Source organism: Coptis chinensis, chromosome 7, assembly GCF_015680905.1.
Source record: "Coptis chinensis isolate HL-2020 chromosome 7, ASM1568090v1, whole genome shotgun sequence".
Taxonomy (NCBI): Eukaryota; Viridiplantae; Streptophyta; class Magnoliopsida; order Ranunculales; family Ranunculaceae; genus Coptis; species Coptis chinensis.
In genome coordinates, this window is record NC_141462.1 from 877165 (window position 1) to 900526 (window position 23362).

General features: G+C 35.1%; 2 protein-coding genes and 1 pseudogene across 5 annotated transcripts; 2 read left to right on the forward strand and 1 right to left on the reverse strand.

The window, feature by feature from the left end:
• Positions 1-1103: 1103 nt before the first annotated feature.
• LOC147484995 (late embryogenesis abundant protein Lea14-A pseudogene) lies at positions 1104-1902 on the forward strand (annotated as a pseudogene). Its single transcript, XR_015202719.1, has one exon. The product of XR_015202719.1 is annotated as a late embryogenesis abundant protein Lea14-A pseudogene (transcript).
• A 10051-nt stretch (positions 1903-11953) lies between these two features.
• Positions 11954-12530, reverse strand: LOC147484996 (pentatricopeptide repeat-containing protein At5g48910-like). 3 transcript variants are annotated; one of them, XR_015202559.1, is made up of 2 exons: positions 12241-12530; positions 11954-12134 (listed from the first exon to the last, which is right to left on the reverse strand). XR_015202559.1 is itself a non-coding variant. In XM_086573327.1 (2 exons), exons 1-2 carry the CDS (start codon positions 12507-12509, stop codon positions 11974-11976), a joined length of 405 nt encoding a protein of 134 aa, XP_086429453.1. In that variant the 5' UTR covers positions 12510-12530; the 3' UTR covers positions 11954-11973. The 3 variants fall into 3 exon arrangements, 2 of the variants coding, with proteins under 2 accessions (XP_086429453.1, XP_086429452.1); XM_086573327.1 differs by having other exon boundaries at positions 11954-12113; positions 12245-12530; XM_086573326.1 differs by having other exon boundaries at positions 12245-12530.
• Positions 12531-18504: 5974 nt separating this feature from the next.
• LOC147484997 (uncharacterized) lies at positions 18505-21671 on the forward strand. Its single transcript, XM_086571105.1, has 5 exons — positions 18505-20361; positions 20449-20577; positions 20720-20842; positions 20932-21106; positions 21217-21671. Exons 1-5 carry the CDS (start codon positions 18505-18507, stop codon positions 21390-21392), a joined length of 2460 nt encoding a protein of 819 aa, XP_086427231.1. The 3' UTR covers positions 21393-21671.
• The last annotated feature ends 1691 nt before the right edge of the window (positions 21672-23362 follow it).

Genomic DNA, 23362 nt, shown 5'->3' on the forward strand with positions numbered 1-23362 from the left:
ACTATGTGTCCCCCTTTTTTTTGTGTGTGGTGGTGGTGGTGGGGGGGGGGGGGGTTTGTCAGGTTGTAGTCTACTTGGAATTGTATGTGGAAATTGATCTAGAAATGTGGTCGGTAGTTTGTTTCATCTTCTTCGTATATGCAAGGAAAGAAATAGAATGGGTCATCAGAAAAAAATATGGTCGGTATTTTGTTTCCTCTTCTTTGGGTTTAGGAGAACCGCCCATAGTCCTTTCAGGTTGTAATGAGGTTAAGGGCATTGGTGGTCTCTGTTGGTTGTAGGCACTAATATATTTTCTTCTTCCTGCAGTAGGCAGAGTCCTGTTTGTGTCTCTTATTTGGATGAATTCTGTCATCAATAAAATAAATTGAAATTCGTAAAATAAACAAGTTTAAATAATGTTATAAATAAGTAATGTTAAGGTAGCTTGGTTGAGGTAGCGTAGACTCCATGGAAGTTGAGTTGCTTGTAGGGGTTTCTGCTTAGGTGGCAGTTGGCACAATAATCAAATACCATCCTTCAGTGTTGGGAGCGTTGCCAGACTACATGCAATCTAGATGACATAACGATATGATGTTGTTATAAGTGTATATTAAGTAAGACTAGTCTGAAGTCTGAACAAGCCCCTAAACTTTATTTGACACACTTGCCTATATGATGATGCTGAATAGTTGAGCTGTTGAGATATTTTTATTCGTTTTGTCTTGAGAATAGAAAGTTTTTGCACATCTATTTTCATTGTGTTTCATACTTAGTAAGCAGAGTATTACAGAATACAGACATCGCAGAGTATTCTCTTGTAGAATGGCTGTAGACCAACCAGTCTTCTGCGGTTCTGCCATACATTCATTTCATTTATTGTTTTTGGATACTAGGTGGAGGCGCGGAGCTTATTTGGTCCGTACCAAGTTACCCACAGACAATCTCCATTGTTATTGTGCTGTTAATGGGCCTGCCATTGGTGGCATTCTCATGGTATCACGTATACAGTATACTCCAAAGTCCAAACTACCAAAGTAAATGTATGTATGAGATAAATATCTCGTGCACACTCCTCAATTCCACCTAGGGGCTGCTTTACTACCGACATAGATATAGATAATAGAATAATCCACGGCCATTGATTCCAAACTCCAAAGTCTTGGAAACTACATAACTTTACAAGATTTCACCACGTATAACTTAACGCGTCAGAAGTGTGTACACTTCCTGCAAACACGACAGCACATGGCGAACATCCAGCTTCTATATATAAATCTTTGTCAAACTCATCATTCCAAAGCATCCTTAAGAAAAGTCTTGGATAATTTGATCGTTAGAAACACAAGGACGAAGAAATGGCTGGTCTGATGGACAAGGCAAAGAACTTTGTTGCAGAACACGTAGCTCAAATCAAGAAACCAGAAGCTGAACTCACTGATGTTGATCTCAAGAATGTAACCCGTGACTCGGTCCATTTCAAGTCTCAGATTTCGGTTACCAATCCATATGATCATTCTATTCCTATTTGTGATATTGCTTACACTCTCAAATCTGCTAACAAGATCATTGCGTCTGGGAAGATTGCCGACCCAGGGTCTATAGTTGCAGAGGGAGTAACTATGTTGGATGTTGAAATGAAAGTTCCATACAGTGTATTGGCTGACATAGCTAGAGATATTGGCTCTGACTGGGATGTTGATTATCATCTTGAAGTTAAGTTTACGGTTGATTTGCCAATTATCGGCAACTTTACTATACCACTTGAGAAGAAGGGGGAGTTTAAACTTCCTTCTTTTTCTGATCTGTTCTAAGTTTGTTTTTATTTAAGAAGAGATTGTTTAAGTAGTGACTCGTGCAGTTGTTCTTATGCTGTTTTAAACTTTTCTCTTTGTAATAGTAATAACACATCTATTTTCACAACCAAGTCTTTATATGCCATTAGTATGTATGTGTGTGCAAAACTGCGTCATTCTTCCAAGAGATCTTCTGGACGACCCGCATCTAAAGACATAGGATAGGATATTGTGGCTAATCTGGGATTGCAGCTACATCAGTTACACTGTTCAAGAATTAGAGCACATGGTATCGCGTTTGAATATCTCCGAAGACCGGGGTGATGAAAATCGACTAAAGATTCAGATATTAAAAGATCCTTGAAATTGATAATAGATCCCAATTCCCAGTGGCGGAGCCAGGGGGGGCCCAGGATACGCCAAAATTTTTTTGAGTAGGTAGTCAACAAAACTGATAACATTATTTGTTCCTATTATACTTTGAATTTTCTTTTTGTGCCATTGAATTGAATAAGAGTTTTAATTAGTTGTAAAAAAGTAAACTATGAGGGGTTATTTGGTAAAGGTAATATTTCTTTTGTTAGGCTGATAGATTCATCGGACTCAGCAGAGTACTCACATTAGAAATATTGTACCTGAAAAGATGGTTAATGATATAGAAGCCTCTCATATCTGATTCCATGGTTTTTTAAGTTTAATTGTTAGAAGTCATGTAGAATTTACAACAAGTGACAAGTCATGATTGATGGAAAACAAAAGACATATGACTTATTAATAAATATAAATACTAAAAATCTTATTTAGTCCAATTTACTAAGGCTAAACTAGATTAACTAGTTGCTATAAGTTGTGGGTTGTAACCCAACTTAACACTACTTATGAATTAGGAAATCTCCATTACCTAAAAGGGAGAGATAGACCCACTCCCATTAGAACCACTCCCGAGCCACTCTATCGGCTTACAAATTGAATTAAGACCCTATTTTTTGTGGATATGATATTCTCACAATAGATAGCATGCCCACAAAATTTCATCCTATTTGGATATGTCTAATCTTACGAAAACTAGTGTTCAATTTTAAACGTTTATCTAACAGTCTAGAATTTTCCGATTTCATAATAACATTTGATAAGTTAGATATATTTGAATAAGCCAAAATTTAGTGGGCATGTTATTCATGGTGGGAAGATCATATCTACAAAATATGAGCTCTTAATTTAACTGGTAGGATGGGATATGGCCTTGTACATTTTGGGAGTGGCTCGGGAGCTGGTGGCTCTAATGGGAGTGAGTCTATCCCTCCCCTTACCTAAATATATTAACATAATTTTTTTATTTTCAAATATTGACAAAATAAATTAAAAAGTGTTTGTTTACGTAAAATATTTATATATATTGATGAATAATGTTTAACTAAAATAAAACAAACTAAGCTCCTGTAGTTGTGTACACACAAGTAGTTGACTTGAGTTGAAAACGTTTAGTGCTCACTGGCTCACCCTGGAACAAATTTCTGGCTCCGCCACTGAATGTGAGGTCTCTTTTTGAACACTTGATTGAGCTTGTTTTGTCTCTAATGGGGACCTTTAAGGGGCGACATTAGGGTTTAAGGGTAATTCAGTCAATTGGCAATAAAAATAGAAAAACATGCCAATTTCTAGAGAATTTAGGGATTTTGCAGCCGCAAGCTTTAGCACACCAGCTAAGGATTGCAATGAGGGAGATGAGACTGAGAACGAAACACCAACAACGGAGGATGAGGAAATGGAATTTGCCAAGTCTGTACTTGTTAAGAAGTACGGAGAAGGTTCGCTGGAGAGATTTAGGAGAAGGCTCGATCTAATCGAAGTTAGATCTGATGGAAGTTGGGCACACCAAGAAGGCCGCAAGATAAAGGAGGAGGCTTTGGTAGTGGGTTTGTGACTATTGATATTCCTCAGCGTCCTCCTCAGCGTCTTCCGCATTCGAGTTATCCGGTTGATGGGTTTAGATGAATTGGGTTGTTTCTTTTTGTATAAAGAAGGACTTCTCACGCACTGTTAGAATCATAAAAAAACAACTTAAATGTGCGTATTGCAAATTTTATAGGCAACCTAATCAATCTATCACAACCAGGCCAAAAAAAAAATGCAAATTTTTGTTTTGTTTTTGTTTTTTGTTTTTTGTTTTTTTTTTGTGGAAGGGTCTAAATAATAAAGATAAATAGAATTATGTATTTATTTCAATTCACAAAACTAGAGTGCGTTAACTACTACAAATTTAATATGGACTGATAAAGTTAAGTACTTAAGTACTTAAACTATTAATTGATACTACTATGTCTATATATATCTACATAATCTAATCCACAAGTCTACAACAATTTAACAAATTGTTAACTTCTTATAATGCTATAAGTATATATAACTCTACTATCATGTGAAGAATTTTTTTTTTTGTTTTTGTTTGTTTTTTTTTTAATCTTAAGTAGAAATTTTATTGATAATGATAACGAGTTTTGCAAATAATTAGAACAAATGTGCAACAAGCTGCGCCACAAGTTCATCTGAATTTGTTTTTGTTTTTTGTTTTTTGTTTTTTTTTGGTTTAGCTCTTTCGCTTGTTTAAGAATTGAGAGTGAAAGAAAGGAAGGAGAGCTTATGGGTTTGTTATGGGTGATTAAAATTATACAAATTGGTCGGTTGGGCTTTGGGCCTTTGCTTATTTGTTTGTCTCTTAACCCATCAAATATTCAAAGACACATTTGTCCATCTTTAATGGTTTTGGACTCAAAATAAATGATAAATAATAATTTTGTAAGAGAAAAAAAAGAAATAAAAAAAAATGGTTTATTGGAATGTTTTTTATTAGTTTTGTTTTCATACTATTTTTTTGTTGATTATATTCTCACTATAGTTATGAAAACTTTGAGAGTGCGGTAGTGGAAATTTGTAAAAATAATTTTTTTTTGGGTTGGGGTGCGAGTACATCCTTATAGTTTGAATTTTTTTATAAGCAATTAGTTATGTGGTAGTGAGATTTTTCTAATCTCAGGGGGTATGTTGCGACCGCCCCTACACGCACCCCTTCCTATATCCATCTATGATCACAACTCACAAAACAAACATTTACCACACAAAGATGATTGGAATACTTAAAAACATTCCGCAATTGTACACAATTGTTAAAAGAAATAAAATAAAAATAACAACTTAACCAATGTAGTGGACCGTGAAAAAATCAGTTATCACATAAAATTGATAAAAGGAAAGTCAAGACTCATACTACGTTCCAGTTTTATCCTTACTTGCCAAATATCCAAGAAACTCTACTTCATCCATCACGAATTTGGCCTTCACAAAATTTCTATAAATTTTGATTACAACATACTCCCACTTGTCCATGTCCCAACATTCTACAACATTCGCCGAGGAACGTTGGAAAAGAAAAGATTTCAATAAAAGAAATAATGTAAAAGAAACAAGAGAAATAACTTGCCTCTACCCAGCATTCTGATAACCTTATCTGCAAAAACATTAAAAAAAAAAATCAAATGTAAAAGATGAAAAGTACAGAACTAAGGTTTTGATTCCAAAGTTAGGAATAAAAAAATAACAAATCACACATTCACACCTAACACTTGAAAGCACTAAACATGTGAAAGGATTTCAGTAAAACCTAATATATATTCCAACCATTTCAAGACAAAAATAAAATAAAAACAAATAAAAATAGTAGAGATCTTAAATGATACTTACAACGCGAATGCAAAATCTTTCCGAACTTAAATATGTATGTAATAACCCTTCTTGCCGTCTGTTCCATGTTTATATGTTTGAAGCTGACTTGAAGATGTGAAAGAAACAATGGAACAACGGAAACAGTTGGTAAATATATAAGAAGCTCGAGCAGAGAAAATACTATATATATATATATATATATATATATATATATATATATATATATATATATATATATATATAGTAATTCTCTAAAAAGTAGCTATTTAAGTTAACGTAAAAATAAATGCATTATATAAAACTTTACCTACAAAATGAATTAAAATCTAATTTTTTGTGGTTATGAAGCACTCACCATAATGATCATCTTTCTAAAATTTCAGCTCATTTGGAAACCTCTAATATAGATAAAAATTGTTTATATATTTAAAAATAAATCTAACGGTTCATAAATGTTAAGTTTTTGTAATCGTTTTTTGCCAATGTTAAAGGTTTACAAATGCGCTGAAATTTTATAGAGATGATCTTAATATTGAGTATATCATATCCACAAAAAATTGGGTTTGAATTCATTTTGTAGGTGAAGTTTTATTTACGTACTTATTTTAAAGTTAACTTATATGAGTAACTACTTTTTAGAGAAGGACTATATATATATAGGGGTAGGTTCCGTTTACAACACTTTTTATACAACGTTTTATACAATAGCCCCTACCGAACCCTTCAAGATGTTTTAAGGGCTAATATTTTGTAGATAAGATGTTATTACCATGGATATGATCTCCACAAAAAATTGGGTCCTTTGAACATTTCTAAGTTTGCCAAAAAAAAGTTACAAAATCGATATTTATGGACCGTTGATAAAAATTCATAGGTTGAGAACAATATTTCTCATGATTAGGAATTTTTAAATGAGCTGAATTTTTGTGGAGATGATCTCCATAGTGTGGAGATCATATCTACAAGGAATCAAGGCTTAATTTCAGTTAATTTGGAAACCTTTAACCTAAATAAAAATTGTTGTCATATTTAAAAATAAATCTAACGGTCTAGAAAATAATTTTTTTGCAATAATTTTTTTTCCTAGGTTAGAGATTTCCAAATTAGTTGAAATTTTGTAGAGATGATGTTTATGGTGAGTAGATGATATCTACAAAAATTAGGTTTGTCTTCTATTGCACAGTGAATATAAGAGTGCTTCCTTTGCTATAAGGCGGTGCTTAGTAAAGGAATTTGTTGGAGTGGGTTTCATGTGCTTAGTAATTCGTTATATTCCACTTTTCATATTCATTTTCAAGAATAACAAGACTTGCTCACTTCATTGTTTAAGACTTTAAGTAAATTCGCTGATATGACGTGAATTTGTTATGGTCCTCTCTACTTGGTTTGCGTTTGTTGTGTCAGTTATGCATGATAATCTTGTCATACATGCTGATCTAAAGCCTGAAAACATCCTTTTAGCATCCGCAGATATTGTAGAATTTATAATTGATAAGGTATGTTTGGGATGAATACATACTTCTCATTGTATCAGTATTACTTGTTTCTTTTTCCCTTCTTTTTGGGGGTTCTTTTATTTGACTTGATTCTCTTGTTTTGTTATATTTCTCCTCTCGTGTAGAAGGCTTCGGTTGACATGATGAAGTTTCCCACAAGGGCAATTAAACTAATCGATTTTGGCTGCGCAACTTTTGACTTAAACGATAGGACGGTTGAGGGTCGTGGTATAGCTCCCTATCGTTTGAATGAGAATTTGTTTGGTATGTCGTGATATCTTTTTTTAGTGACTTCCACACCTAATTGTGGGCTTATTACTGAAGTAACATGGTTCTTGTAACAGGTGTTGGATGAAATTCTTCATGCGATATGTGGAGCTATGGTTGTCTGTTATACGAGATTGTTTGTGTAATATTTCTCCTATAGAATCTTTACCATTTTCAGATTTTTTGAATGTTGGATAAATATGTTGTTGTTTTAAACTTTATGCTCTTTTCTTTTTGTAGGGGCACACGATTTTTCAAACCGATCATTTGTTTGAGCAACTTGCGATTATGTAGAAATTTGTAGGCCCAGAGTATATGTTGGATAAATATATTTTTGTCAGGTATGCGTCTCCCTGAGTCATGCTTCCAAGGTTTTTCATTGCTTGTTTCTCTCCCATTTTGTTTAGCTCTCATTTTGAAATTTTATTTTCATTACTAAAGTCTTTCGTTTACTTTAGTGGGAAGAAGCAATTCAAACAAACTTTAGCACGCTGGCCAGAATTGACACAGAGGCCCGTCGTTGAATATGTTAAAACTATGTCTACACTTGTGATATGTAGTTTTTTGTTGGTTTTTGGGTTCAACTTTGTCCTTGTTTGTGTTTTGAGTTTATAATCTGACTGCATTTGTATGTTGTAAACTCTTCTGTAGGATCTTATAGTGGAAAATGCTCATGAGATCGTCTAGAGCGATTTTTATAACCTTTTGCAAGGCCTCCTCAAATACGAACAGTGGCGGAGCCAGGGGGGCCCCAGGATACGCCCTGGCTCACCCTGAAATTTGGCAAAAAAAATTTTGAGTAGGTAGTCAACAAAACTGATAACATTATTTGTTCCTATTATACTTTGAATTTTCTTTTTGTGCCATTGAATTGAATAAGAGCTTTAATTAGTTGTAAAAAAGTAAACTATGAGGGGTTATTTGGTAAAGGTAATATTTCTTTTGTTAGGCTGATGGATTCATCGGACTCAGCAGAGTACTCACATTAGAAATACTGTACCTGAAAAGATGGTTAATGATATAGAAGCCTCTCATATCTGATTCCACGGTTCTTTAAGTTTAATTGTTAGAAGTCATGTAGAATTTACAACAAGTGACAAGTCATGATTGATGGAAAACAAAAGACATATGACTTATTAATAAATATAAATACTAAAAATCTTATTTAGTCCAATTTACTAAGGCTAAACTAGATTAACTAGTTGCTATAAGTTGTGGGTTGTAACCCAACTTAACACTACTTATGAATTAGGAAATCTCCATTACCTAAAAGGGAGAGATAGACCCACTCCCATTAGAACCACTCCCGAGCCACTCTATCGGCTTACAAATTGAATTAAGACCCTATTTTTTGTGGATATGATATTCTCACAATAGATAGCATGCCCACAAAATTTCATCCTATTTGGATATGTCTAATCTTACGAAAACTAGTGTTCAATTTTAAACGTTTTATCTTGATCCTAGAATTTTCCGATTTCATAATAACATTTGATAAGTTAGATATATTTGAATAAGCCAAAATTTAGTGGGCATGTTATTCATGGTGGGAAGATCATATCTACAAAATATGAGCTCTTAATTTAACTGGTAGGATGGGATATGGCCTTGTACATTTTGGGAGTGGCTCGGGAGCTGGTGGCTCTAATGGGAGTGAGTCTATCCCTCCCCTTACCTAAATATATTAACATAATTTTTTTATTTTCAAATATTGACAAAATAAATTAAAAAGTGTTTGTTTACGTAAAATATTTATATATATTGATGAATAATGTTTAACTAAAATAAAACAAACTAAGCTCCTGTAGTTGTGTACACACAAGTAGTTGACTTGAGTTGAAAACGTTTAGTGCTCACTGGCTCACCCTGGAACAAATTTCTGGCTCCGCCACTGCCAATTCCCATGTCGACAGCTTATGGGACTGACAACTGACCATACTCGTTTTTCTCCCTCACGAAGTAACCTTACATGTTTCCAACAGATCTTACAATAATCGTTGCATAAGCGCCAATTAATCAAGAAAAAATTTATAGGTATGAGCGGGTATAAAAAGCCCTTCGAGGGCTTCATAGTGCGGTTTTTTTTTTTTTTTTTTTTTTTTTTTTAATTTAAGTCCACAAAAAAGCCCAAAACAGAAAAACCACCAAATCCCTATACACAAATTTAGGCCCAAATACATAATTTCGGTTTTAGAACAAAAATGGACTAACTAATAATTTTGCTATAGACATTTTCGAGACATAAGCAAGTTATTTTTTATTAATACCAATTATGATTTTTTTCTCCATCTAGCAAAAAAAACTCAAACTATAAATTTGTAAAATACTTTTGAGATATAATTGTTTTCATCTTTAAGCTAATTGATCTGTGTGTTGTGAACTTGTGATTAATGATTTAAGATATGATAAAACATTTATTTTCTTCTCCATCTAGCCAAAAAAAAAATTCCAACTATAAATTTGTAAATTTTTTTGAGATCTAGTTGTTTCCATATTTAAGTTAGTTGATTTGTGTGCTGTGATTAGTGATTTACGCTATAAGAAAACATATTATTCTCTTATGATAAACACTCTTTTCATTTTTAAATTCTAGATTATTGGTAATTGAAAAATAATTGGGTCGATTTTGGCACCGGTTCGACAAGCAATTGAATTTCTTTTTCAAATCTTCGAATATTGTATTAATCAATTGTGTGATTTATCTCGATTTTGATATTGTTATCGTCGATGATATTTTTAAGTTTGGAATAGTAGTCCGATACACATGCAAATACCACTATGCATATGTACAACATATATACACACATCATTATGCATGTGTATATCAACATGTATACGCTATAATGTATGTGTATAACACATATGCGAACATTATATATGTGTATACATGTGCATAACAAACATGTAAACACTACTATGCATGTGCATACACCATTATGTATGTGTGTAAGAAACATCCAAACACTATTACCACACATGCACACACGAATATGCATGCTTTAAACAAACATGCAAATGCCACTATGTATGTGTACAATATAAAATAAATTAAAATTTTCATATTAGTCCTAACATAAAATGTAAGTGTGATTGAAAAGTCACGTGAGAGTTTTCCCCAATATGCAGTCCAATAGTGCATGATCATGACCGTGCAATCTTATTACATGCGCATATTTTCTGTTGACTGCTTGACAAGTAATTTACTTAACAATGACAATTGAAAATAAGTGACACATCTACTTTCACATCTACTTTGTAATAGTAATAACACATCTACTTTCACAACCAAGTCTTTATATGCTTGTTAAATTATTTGACGACACGCATTAGTATGTATGTGTGTGCAAAACGGCGTCATTCTTCCAAGAGATCTTCTGGACGACACGCATCTAAAGACATAGGCTAATCTGGGATTGCAGCTACATCAGTTACACTGTTCAAGAATTAGAGCACATGGTATCGCGTTTGAATATCTCCGAAGACCGGGGTGATGAAAATCGACTAAAGATTCAGATATTAAAAGATCCTTGAAATTGATAATAGATCCCAATTCCCATGTCGACAGCTTATGGTACCGACAACTTACCATACTCGTTTTTCGCCCTTACCAAGTAACCTTACATGTTTCCAACTGATCTTAGTATCTTACAATAATCGGTGCATAAGCGCCAATTAATCAAGAAAAATTTTATAGGTATGAGCGGGTATAAAAAAGCGCCCTTCAGGCTTAATAGTGCCGGTTCTGTTTTTGTTTTTAAAAAAAAAAAAAAAAATTAAGTCCACAAAAAAGCCCAAAACAGAAAAACCGCCAAATCCCTATACACAAATTTAGGCCCAAATACATAAATTGACCAATAATTTCGGTTTTAGAACAAAAATGGACTACCTAATAATTTCGCTACAAAGACATTTTTGGGACATTTTCGAGACGTAAGCAAGTTATTTTTTATTAATACTAATTATGACATTTTTCTCCATCTAGCAAAAAAAACTCAAACTATAAATTTGTAAAATACTTTTGAGATATAATTGTTTCCATCTTTAAGCTAGTTGATTTGTGTGTTGTGAACTTGTGATTAATGATTTAAGATATGATAAAACATTTATTTTCTTCTCCATCCAGATTTTGGGTTTAATCTCCCTGGTTGATACATAACCAGCATAAAAACCCCCTCTAACCGAACACATGCATAAAACCTCCTTATTATTTAAAACATAACATTAAAGCCAAAACAGACCAAAATACCCTTGTAAAAACCGGGCTGACGTCATCAATCTTTACTTATAATTTCGATTTAAGGACAAACCGGGCTGACATCATCCTATGTAAATTTATATTTACATATGAAGATTCATATTTACATAACCTGTGTCACCTGTCAGATGTTAGAAAAAATGTCTATGAAATTTCATATTTGCATATGTAAATTTGTGTGCACATATGTAACTTCATATTTGCATATGTAAATTCATATTTCCATAACCCGCGTCACCTAGTTAGAACTCAAATGTAAAAAAAACATATATAAAAATTCAGTGACTGTAAATATAGTTTTACAAAATGTGTCTATATAACATCAAAATGAGCAATCAATGGAGCAGCGCCACCAAGGCCAGCCGAACGACGAGAAAGAGGAGCTTGAACAGGTTCTACAGCAGGTAGAATTTCAGGGTTATTTTCTGTTTCTTTCAGGGTTATTTTCTGTTTCTGTAGTCTAAATATCTTCCTTAACAAAGGTATCCACATGAGCAGCAGTCTGTATCAGTTCACAACTCTGGTCACTTTCAGAGATCTTCTCTCTAGACTCAATCCCTTCGAAAGAGACAATATCATCAGAACTAACATTGTCGGCATCTGAGGAATTCGCAAGTATAGCTGTTAATGTCAAAAAATATAAATAAGTCACATTCTCATGAACTCTACATTCTATATGACGTCATAAAACAGTAAGGCAGAAATGTAATGTGATCGAAACTATTACCGACCACTATGGTGAGGTTGGATGTTGACAAGGTGTTTTCCCACAAGTTCACCGACCTCGATGTTCCCATGGATCCTGCAACCTCCAAGCAATGCTCCCCAAGCACTGGAATTTGGCTCCATGGGCATTCTCTCGATCAGCTCCACAGCCTCCACTAAAAGCCCAGCACGAGAGAGGAGATCAATAACACAGCCATAATGCTCCACCTTTGGGTCAATACCATAAAGATTGCTCATGCAAGCTAGAAATCTCCGGCCTTCGTCCACCATCCCTGCATGACTACATGCACTAAGCACGACTACAAAAGTTATGTCATCGGGACATACACCGACCCTCTTGCATCTCTTTAAAAGTCGAAGAGCTTCGCGGCATGTCCATGCATGGCCATGCGATTATGATGGTGTTCCAAGTAAGAACATCCTTAAGTTCTATAGAGTAAAAGACTTCAGTAGCTAGAGAAATGCTTCCACATCTAGCATACATATCTACCAGTGCGTACCCACAATAGTAGTTAATCCAATCTTATGCTCACTAATATAAGCATGTAAACTAGCTCCTTGATCTAGTGCACCTAAATGCCCACAAGCCGATGACAGGCTAACGACAGTAGCCTCAGTCGGTTTGACACCCAAATCCCGCATCTCATTAAACAATTCCATAGCCTCATTCGATTTACCACTCTGTGCGTAACACGCTAACATTGCATTCCATGACACCACGTCTCGCCTAGGCATCTTATAAAAAATCCCATGAGCTCCCTCAACATCACCACATTTAACATACCCTGCCAACATAGAATTCCAATAAACCACATTTCTTTCAGGCATCTCATCAAACAACCTCTTTGCTTCCTTAATACTCCCAACCAATGCATATCCATTAATCATAGTATTCCAAGACACAACATCTCTACACACCATTCTCTCAAAAACCAACTTAGCTAGCTCCATTTCACTATATTTCACATACCCATCAATCATAGCATTCCAGCATACCACATCTTCAACACAACACATCTCAAAATCATGGTTGAAACTTATTGATAACCACTTCAAATTACTTGAACAAAATCACGACAAGACATACCAGTAATTTAACTACTTAGTATCGTCACATCCAAAAAGGATAAGGATTTGCAGGACGAGATATGATGAAGATGAATACCTGTAACTTGGCAAGTTCATCCACAAACTCTTGAGCTGAAATCAAACGTTTCAAAATCTGCAACGCTTCTTCGTCTTCTCCGTCTTCTAGTTTACGTTCTAGTAAAGACTTCAATGCATCAATTGCCTCTGAATGTGATTCAAGAAACTTCGAAAGTGGGGATTTCTCGTTTTTCACTTCTTCTTCAAAAAAAGGCTAAGCCCCATTTCTTGGTTCTTCATGGTCGAAATTACAATGAATATGGAAAAAGGGTCAAACGGGTAATAAAATAAAATAGGGAATAGAAATCGGACTGGAATTTCGCTGATATTAGAAAGCAGGGAGTTTTTGTGATATGGGCCGATAAATAGGGAGGTTATATGATATAGGTGGATAGGAAGGGGTTTACACTCATCCGGATTCAAACCAAGGGGCTGAGCCCCATTTCTTGCTTCTCCATCTAGCAAAAAAAAAAAATTCCAACTATAAATTTGTAAATTTTTTTGAGATCTAGTTGTTTCCATATTTGAGTTAGTTGATTTGTGTGTTGTGATTAGTGATTTACGCTATAAGAAAACATATTATTCTCTTATGACAAACACTCTTTTCATTTTTAAATTCTAGATTATTGGTAATTGAAAAATAATTGGATCGATTTTGGCACCGGTTTGACAAACAATTGAATTTCTTTTTCAAATCTTTGAATATTGTATTAATCAATTGTGTGATTTATCTCGATTTCGATATTGTTATCGTCGATGATATTTTTAAGTTTGGAATAGTAGTCCGATACACATGCAAATATCACTATGCATGTGTACAATATATATACACACATCATTATGCATGTGTATACCAACATGTACACACTATTATGTATGTGTATAACACATATGCGAACACTATATTTGTGTATACATGTGCATAACAAACATACAAACACTACTATACATGTGTATATCACACATGCATATACCATTATGCATGTGTGTAAGAAACATGCAAATACTATTACCACACATGCACACACCAATATACATGCGTTCAACAAACATGCAAATGCCACTATATATGTGTACAACATAAAATAAATTAAAATTTTCATATTAGTCCTAACATGAAATGTGAGTGTGATTGAAAATTCACGTGAGAGTTTTCCCCCAATAGTGCATGATCATGACCGTGCAATCTTATTACATGCGCATATTTTCTGTTGACTGCTTGACAAGTAATTTACTTAACAATGACAATTGAAAATAAGTGAAAAAAAATACAGAGAATGGGCTTGAAGCCCAGTGTTTCAATTTAATTACGGAAAAAAGACACAGTTTTTTCTAATTATATCAAAAGCCCATCCGGTCCATTTGTTGGCAATATTACACAATTGTCCCTTAAACAAAAATCAAACTAGACAAATATGCAACATTCATGTTGCAGTCAACAACATATGCAAATTTCAAAACCCTAATTCCCCAAATTAAAGCTAAATTTTGAAACCCAAATCCTACTTCCCCAAATTAAACCCAAATTAAACCCTAGTTTCCTCAAATTAAACCCAAATTTCGAAATGAAAAACCCTAATTAAGAAAAAAGAAAAGATTCAAACGATACTGTGCAAGCAAACACAAGATCTACTACAAAAAAAAGAGAACAAGATGGCAAAAATGTTAGATACCAAATTTCATTGATAGTTTCACAATTTTGATATATTAGGATTTTCATTTTATGAAAAATTGGTTAAAGTGTGTTGAATGTATTCACTACAACATGAGTGTTGCATCGAATATACTTAGATTTTCATTTGCAATGTCACTTACCACTACAATATGAATGTTGCACTATCAAATCCCAATGCAACATGGATGTTGCAGTGTCAAATCCCACTTTAACATGAGTATTTTGGGTCGAATGCAACATGAGTGTTGTTTGAGGTTTAAATTGGTGATGTTTGTTTAAGTTTTGAGGCATGTTTTCCACTGAAACATCTATGTTGTAGTAAAAAAACACACTAAAATATTCATGTTGCAATCGTAATTGGTTGCAACAAGCTACTAATTCATTAGTTTTCTTTCAGGTTACACAGCAAGGGAAGGCCGCTAAATCTAAACTGAGCCTTCCGAAACAAACTAAAGATGCAACTACCTCAACGAGCAAAAACCCAAAAACGAAAGGCAAAGAAAAGATAGAGGAGAAAGGTAAAGAAAATTTGGTGAAAAGCGAGTTGTTGAATTATAGGTCCAGTTTAAAGTCAATGATTGATATTATGGATTTGATTAGAGTGATGATATAACGGAAGTGCATAAGGAAAAAAATGATGGATACACCGTTTGCAAATCTTTTTAGTGTCTTTATTGAAAATAGGGTGAATGTTAAGACCACAATAAAAGCAAATATTGATGTTTGGTTCAGTTTTGAAGGCATATAAAATTCCTTATTAGTGCTATCGGGTTTGATACCTCATCGGGTTTCATTAATGATATCTTTGAGAAGTCGGCTCGGGGAATCTTCAAGTCTTGCAAGGTACAACAAGAAGCCCACCATCACTTCTCGGGAGATTCAGACTACTGTTCGTCTTGTTCTTCTTATTGAATTGGCTAAGCATGCCGTTTCTGAAGGCACCAAGGCGGTTACCAAATTTACTAGTTCTTGAAGATGTTTGTTTAGGGTTTGTTTCAATGTTTCAATGTTTCTGTCTTTAGTATTTAGTATTAGAATGTTTCAATGTTAGTGGTGTCGATGTAATATATAGTTGTTTTGGAACCTATGAATTAGAGTTAGATCTTTTGTGAATGAAATTAGGGTTTCTGGTGTTCTCTATTTTGGTTGATTTCTTCATTCATTTTACCTAGTTCAGATCTGAGATGGTTTGATTACAATGCCAATCTGGTGTTATTGGTAAATTTACGTAACCGTTATAATTGATGATGGTTATGGATCTTGAATTGGAATGATGGCAGTTAAGAAAATGTTAGCATAATTGTAAAGTTTGGTTACTTTTTTATGCCTAAATTGATGAAAGGTTGTGGTACTGAGGCTTCTGTTTCGTCATTTCTTGAGAATTTGGTACTTCATAAATCCCATTTTGTGCTTAGGTTCATTCTTGTGAATTGTGATTGTTGTTATGAATGGTATCCTTGTCCAATAGGGGTTGCAATGTTTTGTTGTGTTGGTGGGCATCATAGTGAATGTGTAGTAAAGTTCAGACCCTATATAGGATGACCTACAATCCCTGCAATTTGTATCAGTAGACGTTGAATGCCTCATCAGCCAGTTGCTCCATAAATTCCAAGTTTCTAATAAATGGGGTTAGCTTTGTCTACATTATGAGTACATGATTCCAAAGACAAAAACACCAAGTTTAAAAGGAAGCATCAAACTATGTAGTTGCAGTACATAGCATGGCACCGTAAAATGAAGAAGTCTCCTTTAAAAAGAGATGGGTTCGATAAAATTCGACGATTACGATTGCATGCAATATGAATGTTTCACTCTCAATTACAATTGCAACATAAATGTTGCACTCAATCACTGACTTACAACAGATGCAGAACATGAATGTTGCACTCTCAATTACAACTGCAACATGAATGTTTCACTCTCAATTACGACTGCAACAGACTGCAACATGAATGGTGCACTATCAATTACAACTGCAACAAGAATGTTGCACTCTCAATTACGACTGCAACATGAATATTGCACTCTCAATTACGATCGCAATGATCGCAACATGAATATTATTGCATCATTCAATTACCGCAACATGAATAATTTTCTGGACTATAAATTTCATTATAACAAATGAAAAATAAAACAAACCGACTAGCGAATAATCTCAAATGAGTATCAACATTCCATAAAAGTATACAATGAATATCAATTTCTCATTAATAAATGTCAAAAGACCAAACTTAAAAATCTCAATTAAGACAACTAAAAACATATGGTTTGCCGAGAATATCAAAACCGATCATAGACTAACGAATCACACCGGTGCTTTCAATTCTTTTTTCTTCTTGGGTCTACCCGGGACCAATCTTCGGACTACACGGATAAACCGCGAAGAGAATCGGGCATCGTCTTGGCATAAAACCATTGAACCGGCTTGATAGAATGTGAGTAGCATTGCTCGAACGAGCGATCACCGTGATATCCTTCATCAATGTAGCCATAAAAGGAATCACCCTTACTACCAACGGGGCAATAGTATGTATGCAAGGGAAATTCATCGAAATCTCATTTTTGACATCGATAATTGAAGAAGACGGACCAATACGACTCCACGAGAGTCAAATTTTTGTAGGATATAACTCCAAGAACAAGAAAATCCATCCTACAACACAAAATTGAAATGAAACTAAAAATTACAACAATTCCATTATCTCAAAAGAGTGCGGGTTATATTATTCAATGAAAAAATGATCAAATCTGAGAGATGACGATAAGTTAAATTATCAGTAGTCAATTTCCATCTTTTGCTTGCCCTAGATAACATAATAATAGAAGTATAGATGTAAATAAATGTACCTTAGTGGTGACAGTTCTAGAAAGTCCAAAGAAAAGGAGAACAAAGAAGAAAAAGAAAAAGATGGTCTCAATTTCAGTCCAAAATCACGATATGAGAAATCACCATTGCCAATTGAGGAAGAAAGAAATTAAGTAACAACTTTCATATAAAAGGGTATGTAAGGTATTTTGAAAAAACAATAAAGGTACGGTTGGTTTTTTCTCACAAACTCACCGAAAACGAAACCTTTATTTTGCACTTTTACAGACCGGGTGGGCTTTAGACATAATTCAAAAAGTCAACGGGTTTTAGGCTAATAAAGACCCGAATCAGGGTTTTGAACCTAGTTTTATGAAAAAAATATAACAAAAAACTTGGGCTTAAAGTAAAAACAAGCGGTCATAAGAAATTCTGTTGTGTTTTCGTTGGAATAAAAACAGCTGTCTCTTATTTAACCAACTATAAAAACCTCCAATTGCCCAACCGTCTTAACTACTTCTCTCTCACTTGAAAACTTCTTCATCACTAAACTTTTTGTTTCTTTCCAAGAAACTAGCCATTGCCTCATTTCTTCTTCCCCAAGCAAAATCAAGATATAACCATCAACTCCATTAATGGATGATAACAAGAATCACCCCGAACACACCCCTGCTTCTTCATCTTCATCATCAAAGAAACCCACCATTGAATCATTGAACATCAAGGAGGAAGTACAACGAGCTGTTGCTGCTGTAAGGAAACATGAATATAACAAAGCCATGGAACTCATCACAGTTTCATGTCAAAAACACAAGAGCTCTGCTTATCTTCACCATATTCAAGCTGGGATTGCCCAAACTTGCTCGTCAAAGGACCCAACCAAGCAAGATACATTCCTCAGGTTTGCTATTAAAGCATCAGAAACATCAGTTAAGCTTGCACCTAAATCACTTGTGTTTGCTTTGTTTCTTGCTCGTCTGGTTTACCTACATGCTAATGACGCAAATGCGTACGACGAAGCAATTAAGATATGTTACAAGGGTCTCAAGATTGAGAACCCCAGTGATCCTGCTGAAGATATACTTCTAAGTGACGATAAAGTATCGATAAAAGACCCTAAAGAAAGAATTTTGGATGTGAAAGCTAAATTTGAAAAACTTATTGGTCACTGTATGCAGGAAAAGGTAATTCTTTGGTGGGCGTTTTTGAGTACTGATGAGAAACAGAGTGTTCTTAAAGTGAGTGTTCTTGATCTTAAGTCTCATTTCAGTTCTTTAGACAATAATTTAGCAAATGAGGTTATATCAGAAGCTTTGTTATATTTTCAAGAAAATGAGAAATGGGAATTCTGGGAGTGCTGTTGCTGTGATGAGAAATTTTCTGATTCTTACAAGCATTTGGAACACGTTTGGAGAACTCACTTTAAGGGATTATCAGTTGAACATTGCTTAGGTTTTTCTCTTACAGTCAATTGTGATGATTGGACTAACGATTGGATTAAAATGATTACAGAAGGAAAGTGGAAACCGGTAGAGGCTTCTACTGTAAGTGATAGGCTTGAAGAGCACTTGAAATGGGTGTCTTCTGAGTCGAAGGTAATGGATAGCCGCAATGAGAGTTTAGAATCAATTATATGTGATCCCAAGAGCTGGGATAGGGGACCTTTCTTCTCTCAGAGTTGCCCAGAATCTAGTAATTCTAAGCGTGCTGGAAGTCTTGAATGTATTCAGATTACATTACAGGATCTTCTGTTCAAGAATGCTCTTTTGGATGTACATGTGACTAAGGTGACAAAATACGCAATGAACGAGTTACACAGTTTCATTCGCGGTTCACTTGAGGAGATCGGCTTGGATCAAACTCATCTATGCATTTGCCTCCTGGGAGCTCCCCAACTCGAAAGAATCTATAAATTTTTGCTGGAGATCAATGATAGTTGTAATAAGAATTTTCAGGCGAAAACAAGCATGTACGAAGCCTCTTATACTAATGTGAGGATGGATTTGAAGGGTGATTTACTATCTCTCTTTTTCAATGAGGCCTCCTCACGTTCTAGTCGAGATCTATATACCATTCCTGAGGAAAGTGAAGATAATGACGATTCAGAAACGTCTGTTGTTGATATTGATCATAAAGGTTGGGGACTACCTAGCCATGTTACTTTTACGACTTGGGTTTTTTCATGTCTTTCTAGTGAAGAAAGTCTGTTAAAATGGACAAATTTGACTGAGGGAAGAAAACATGGTTGGAAAGAAGGGCTTCATCAATTTGAGATTTTTCTTCGGAAGAGGGAAGCAGAACTGGTTGAATTTGAGAAAGGGAAAGATATTTCTGAGGATGTACAAACTGTAGACACTTCAAAGCAGGAAACTTTGGCAAGTGTCGCTACTGATAGTTCTGGTCCAGAAATTGGCAAGGATGGAGATCCGAGAAGGCTGAAGTTCCTAGTAGACATTTGCAAAGAGGAAAAAAATGATACTAATGATTTAGAGGTGGGTTCCTTCCATACCTATATCTGTAAGACAGAACTTACGAAATTGGTTTGTAGCCATTTTGTTCTAATTTCATGTCTCTTGCAGTTTAACCATAATGATGCTTGGCTCGTGAAAGTTTCTGGATACATGCATCTATGGGCACTTAAAGTCAACTCTTTGGCTGCCGCTGATTACAGGGAAATTCTGTTTTCTCTACTGATGGCATACATTAAGGTATTTACTTCTACATTTTTAACAATTGCTTGCAATGATGGAAAAAGAGAAATCTGACGCTGCTGCTTGGTTTGAATGCTTCTCGTACTATATTCTTACCTTTCCAATCTTAATTTAACAATTTATTGGTTTGCATTTTTAGGCACAAATGCCAGAAATTGTTGGAAATGATGCCAAAGAGAAATCTGAGGCTCCCGCAAGGAAAGTAGGTTTAGCTGCCAGTAAGAGGCCTAGAGAGGATGTTGATCAAGTTGGTCCGAAACTGGTATTTACTGATTCTGTTTGACTGCATCCCGTTATATAACATAACCTTCCCAATTTTGAATTTAACATTTTCTTGGTTTGTATATTTAGTCACACTTGGGAGGCACAGAGAAATCTGAGGCTGCAAAGGAAACAGTTTTAGCTTCCAGTAATAGTGACACAGAAACTGTGAGAAAACATAGTTCAAGGGATAGAGAGTTAGATACCGACACGAAAAAAGCTATGCGGCAAAGCATCCTAGAAGAAGAAATACGACAAAGCAAAGGTAATTTTCTATTATCATGTCAGATGTATTCCTTACGTACTCCTATTTGCATGGTTTGATAATTGACGTTCAGTATGGTTGTGATTCATGGTTGACCTGGGGGGAGACAGTGACTAAAAATAACTTGGAGAAAATGGAATCAGAAGGCTGTGTGGGTGATGCCACCGAGAAGTCTGAGGCTGCAGTTGATCCAAAAGTGGGAGAGTGTGAAGCTGAAACTTTGAGTGTGGGAGAGTTGATCCAAAAGTGGGAGAGTGTGGGAGAGAGTCACAGTGGAAGAGTGTGACACAGAAGCTTTGAGGCAGCTTAGATCAGAGGAAATAAAACACCAATCCGACCTATAGAAGCAGAACGACAAAGCATTGGTATTTTTCTCATATCACCATTGAAGAAGCCGTATGATGAAGCCTTGACAATTTTCTCATGTCTTGTTAGAACTGTTCAATTCACAATTTAGTTTACTTTGGTAGTTGAGATATTCTGTATAGTTCCGTATAATACTTTTGTTGTCATAGAATTTAGAAAAAAAGTACCATATATATAACCGATACAGCTTATAGTCGTATCGCTTGTGGTCTTCGTCTCTCAGTATATCCATGCAATGGGTTGGAGGTATTATGAGTTGTAAAACCAACATAAGTACGAACCCTTGAATCTCCTAAACTAAAACAGGGGCAGTACTGCAGTACAAAGAGAAATGCTAAAAGAAAACCCGAAAACAAATGCTAGCTTGCTGTTATAGCTTTTCTCTGTGCTGTCTTTTCTTCCATTAAGTTCAAAATGGTGTACAAGAGAGTTCAGAAGGCACTGAAATCTTCCTGTTCAAGTGCATGAGTCATCAGCTTGGATAAAAAAAGACTCGAGGTTGCTCCCAGACTAGTAGAGGGGTGCACAGAGGAAGATTTTTCTGCCATTGCTTGAACACCATTTGTGATGATGGCATCTTATTTATTTTCTTGTTTTACTGTCTATCCTCCAGAAGCTAAAATATCTAGCCCTAGTCAAATTTTTTGAAAACATGGATAGGATAGTTCTAAACTGAAAATGACACAAATGTTCTCATTGTTTTCAAAAAAAACATGTTCAATTTTAATTAGGTGGGGGCAATTGTGTCATTTTCAGCCATTTGACTTAAAAGTTAACAGTTGTAAGTACCCTCCGTTCTACACTACAGAGCACGTGTCCACATGGCATGACGTCTTACTTCAGCTCGTCCCACAACATCAGATCGTACCAACGACCCATCATCCAGGTCGTCATCATCAGCAGTTACAACCATGCATTAATGGAAAAATATCAACTAGCACAATTTTTGAGCTCAATCAACGTCACAATCAAGGAAACATTAACTTTGTAACAACACATTAATGACGAATCATCAAGATAGCACATAAGGTGGATCTGCAATCCATAACGGTTCAAGTATAAATAGAGATAGATGAACTACGTAAGGCTTGATTCAGGTTTACCCCGAGAAACTTGATATGTAGGCAACTCTTATCCCGAGAAGAGTGCAGCTATTCCTTATCCAACAAATCATCAGGTCGTAGTACTAAAATAACTAATATCTACAATAGTCAAACCAAGTTGACCGTGTGTTTGGGGGGGGGGGGGAATCCTAATTGGCTCATCTAGGGGGGGGGGGGGGGTGTTATACTAGTTAACCCTATAAAGAAAGCAATATTTCTAGTCCTGAATGGGATGGGTCTGGCAAATCCCAACACAAAGCCTACAAACCTTGCCCGATAGCAAAGAAAAGTTTCGAAAGAAAAGCTTTAAAGGGTAACTCAGTTTAGAAATTTGAGACAATCAATAATTCAATATTATGTTTTTTATTTCAATCTGTTGCGTTATATCACAAGTATTCGGATTTATAGACACAGCTACTTCACATTTACAACTGAATAACACAACATGCCTTAAAGTAGTTAGAAAAGAGACCAATCAGGCTCAGTTGACTAACATAACTACAGTTGGTTAGGTTGTTGTGATGCTATGAATTGGCTTGCTGGTAGAAATGCTAAAATGGCATTCGTCTTGTTGATCTCTAGCAATATGGATCATAAGCAAAATTTAGTTCAAGCAATTGCGAACGCCGTAATATGGGTCAGCCAAATGAGACTCGCCTAGACGTGCCATGTGCCACTGAATTGGGTCTGGTCACATAAACAATCAAAAGGGCGCATGTAGCTAAAAGTAAAAATTACGAACTTACCCTATACAAAGATGCTTGTATCAAATTGAAGAAATCGTAAG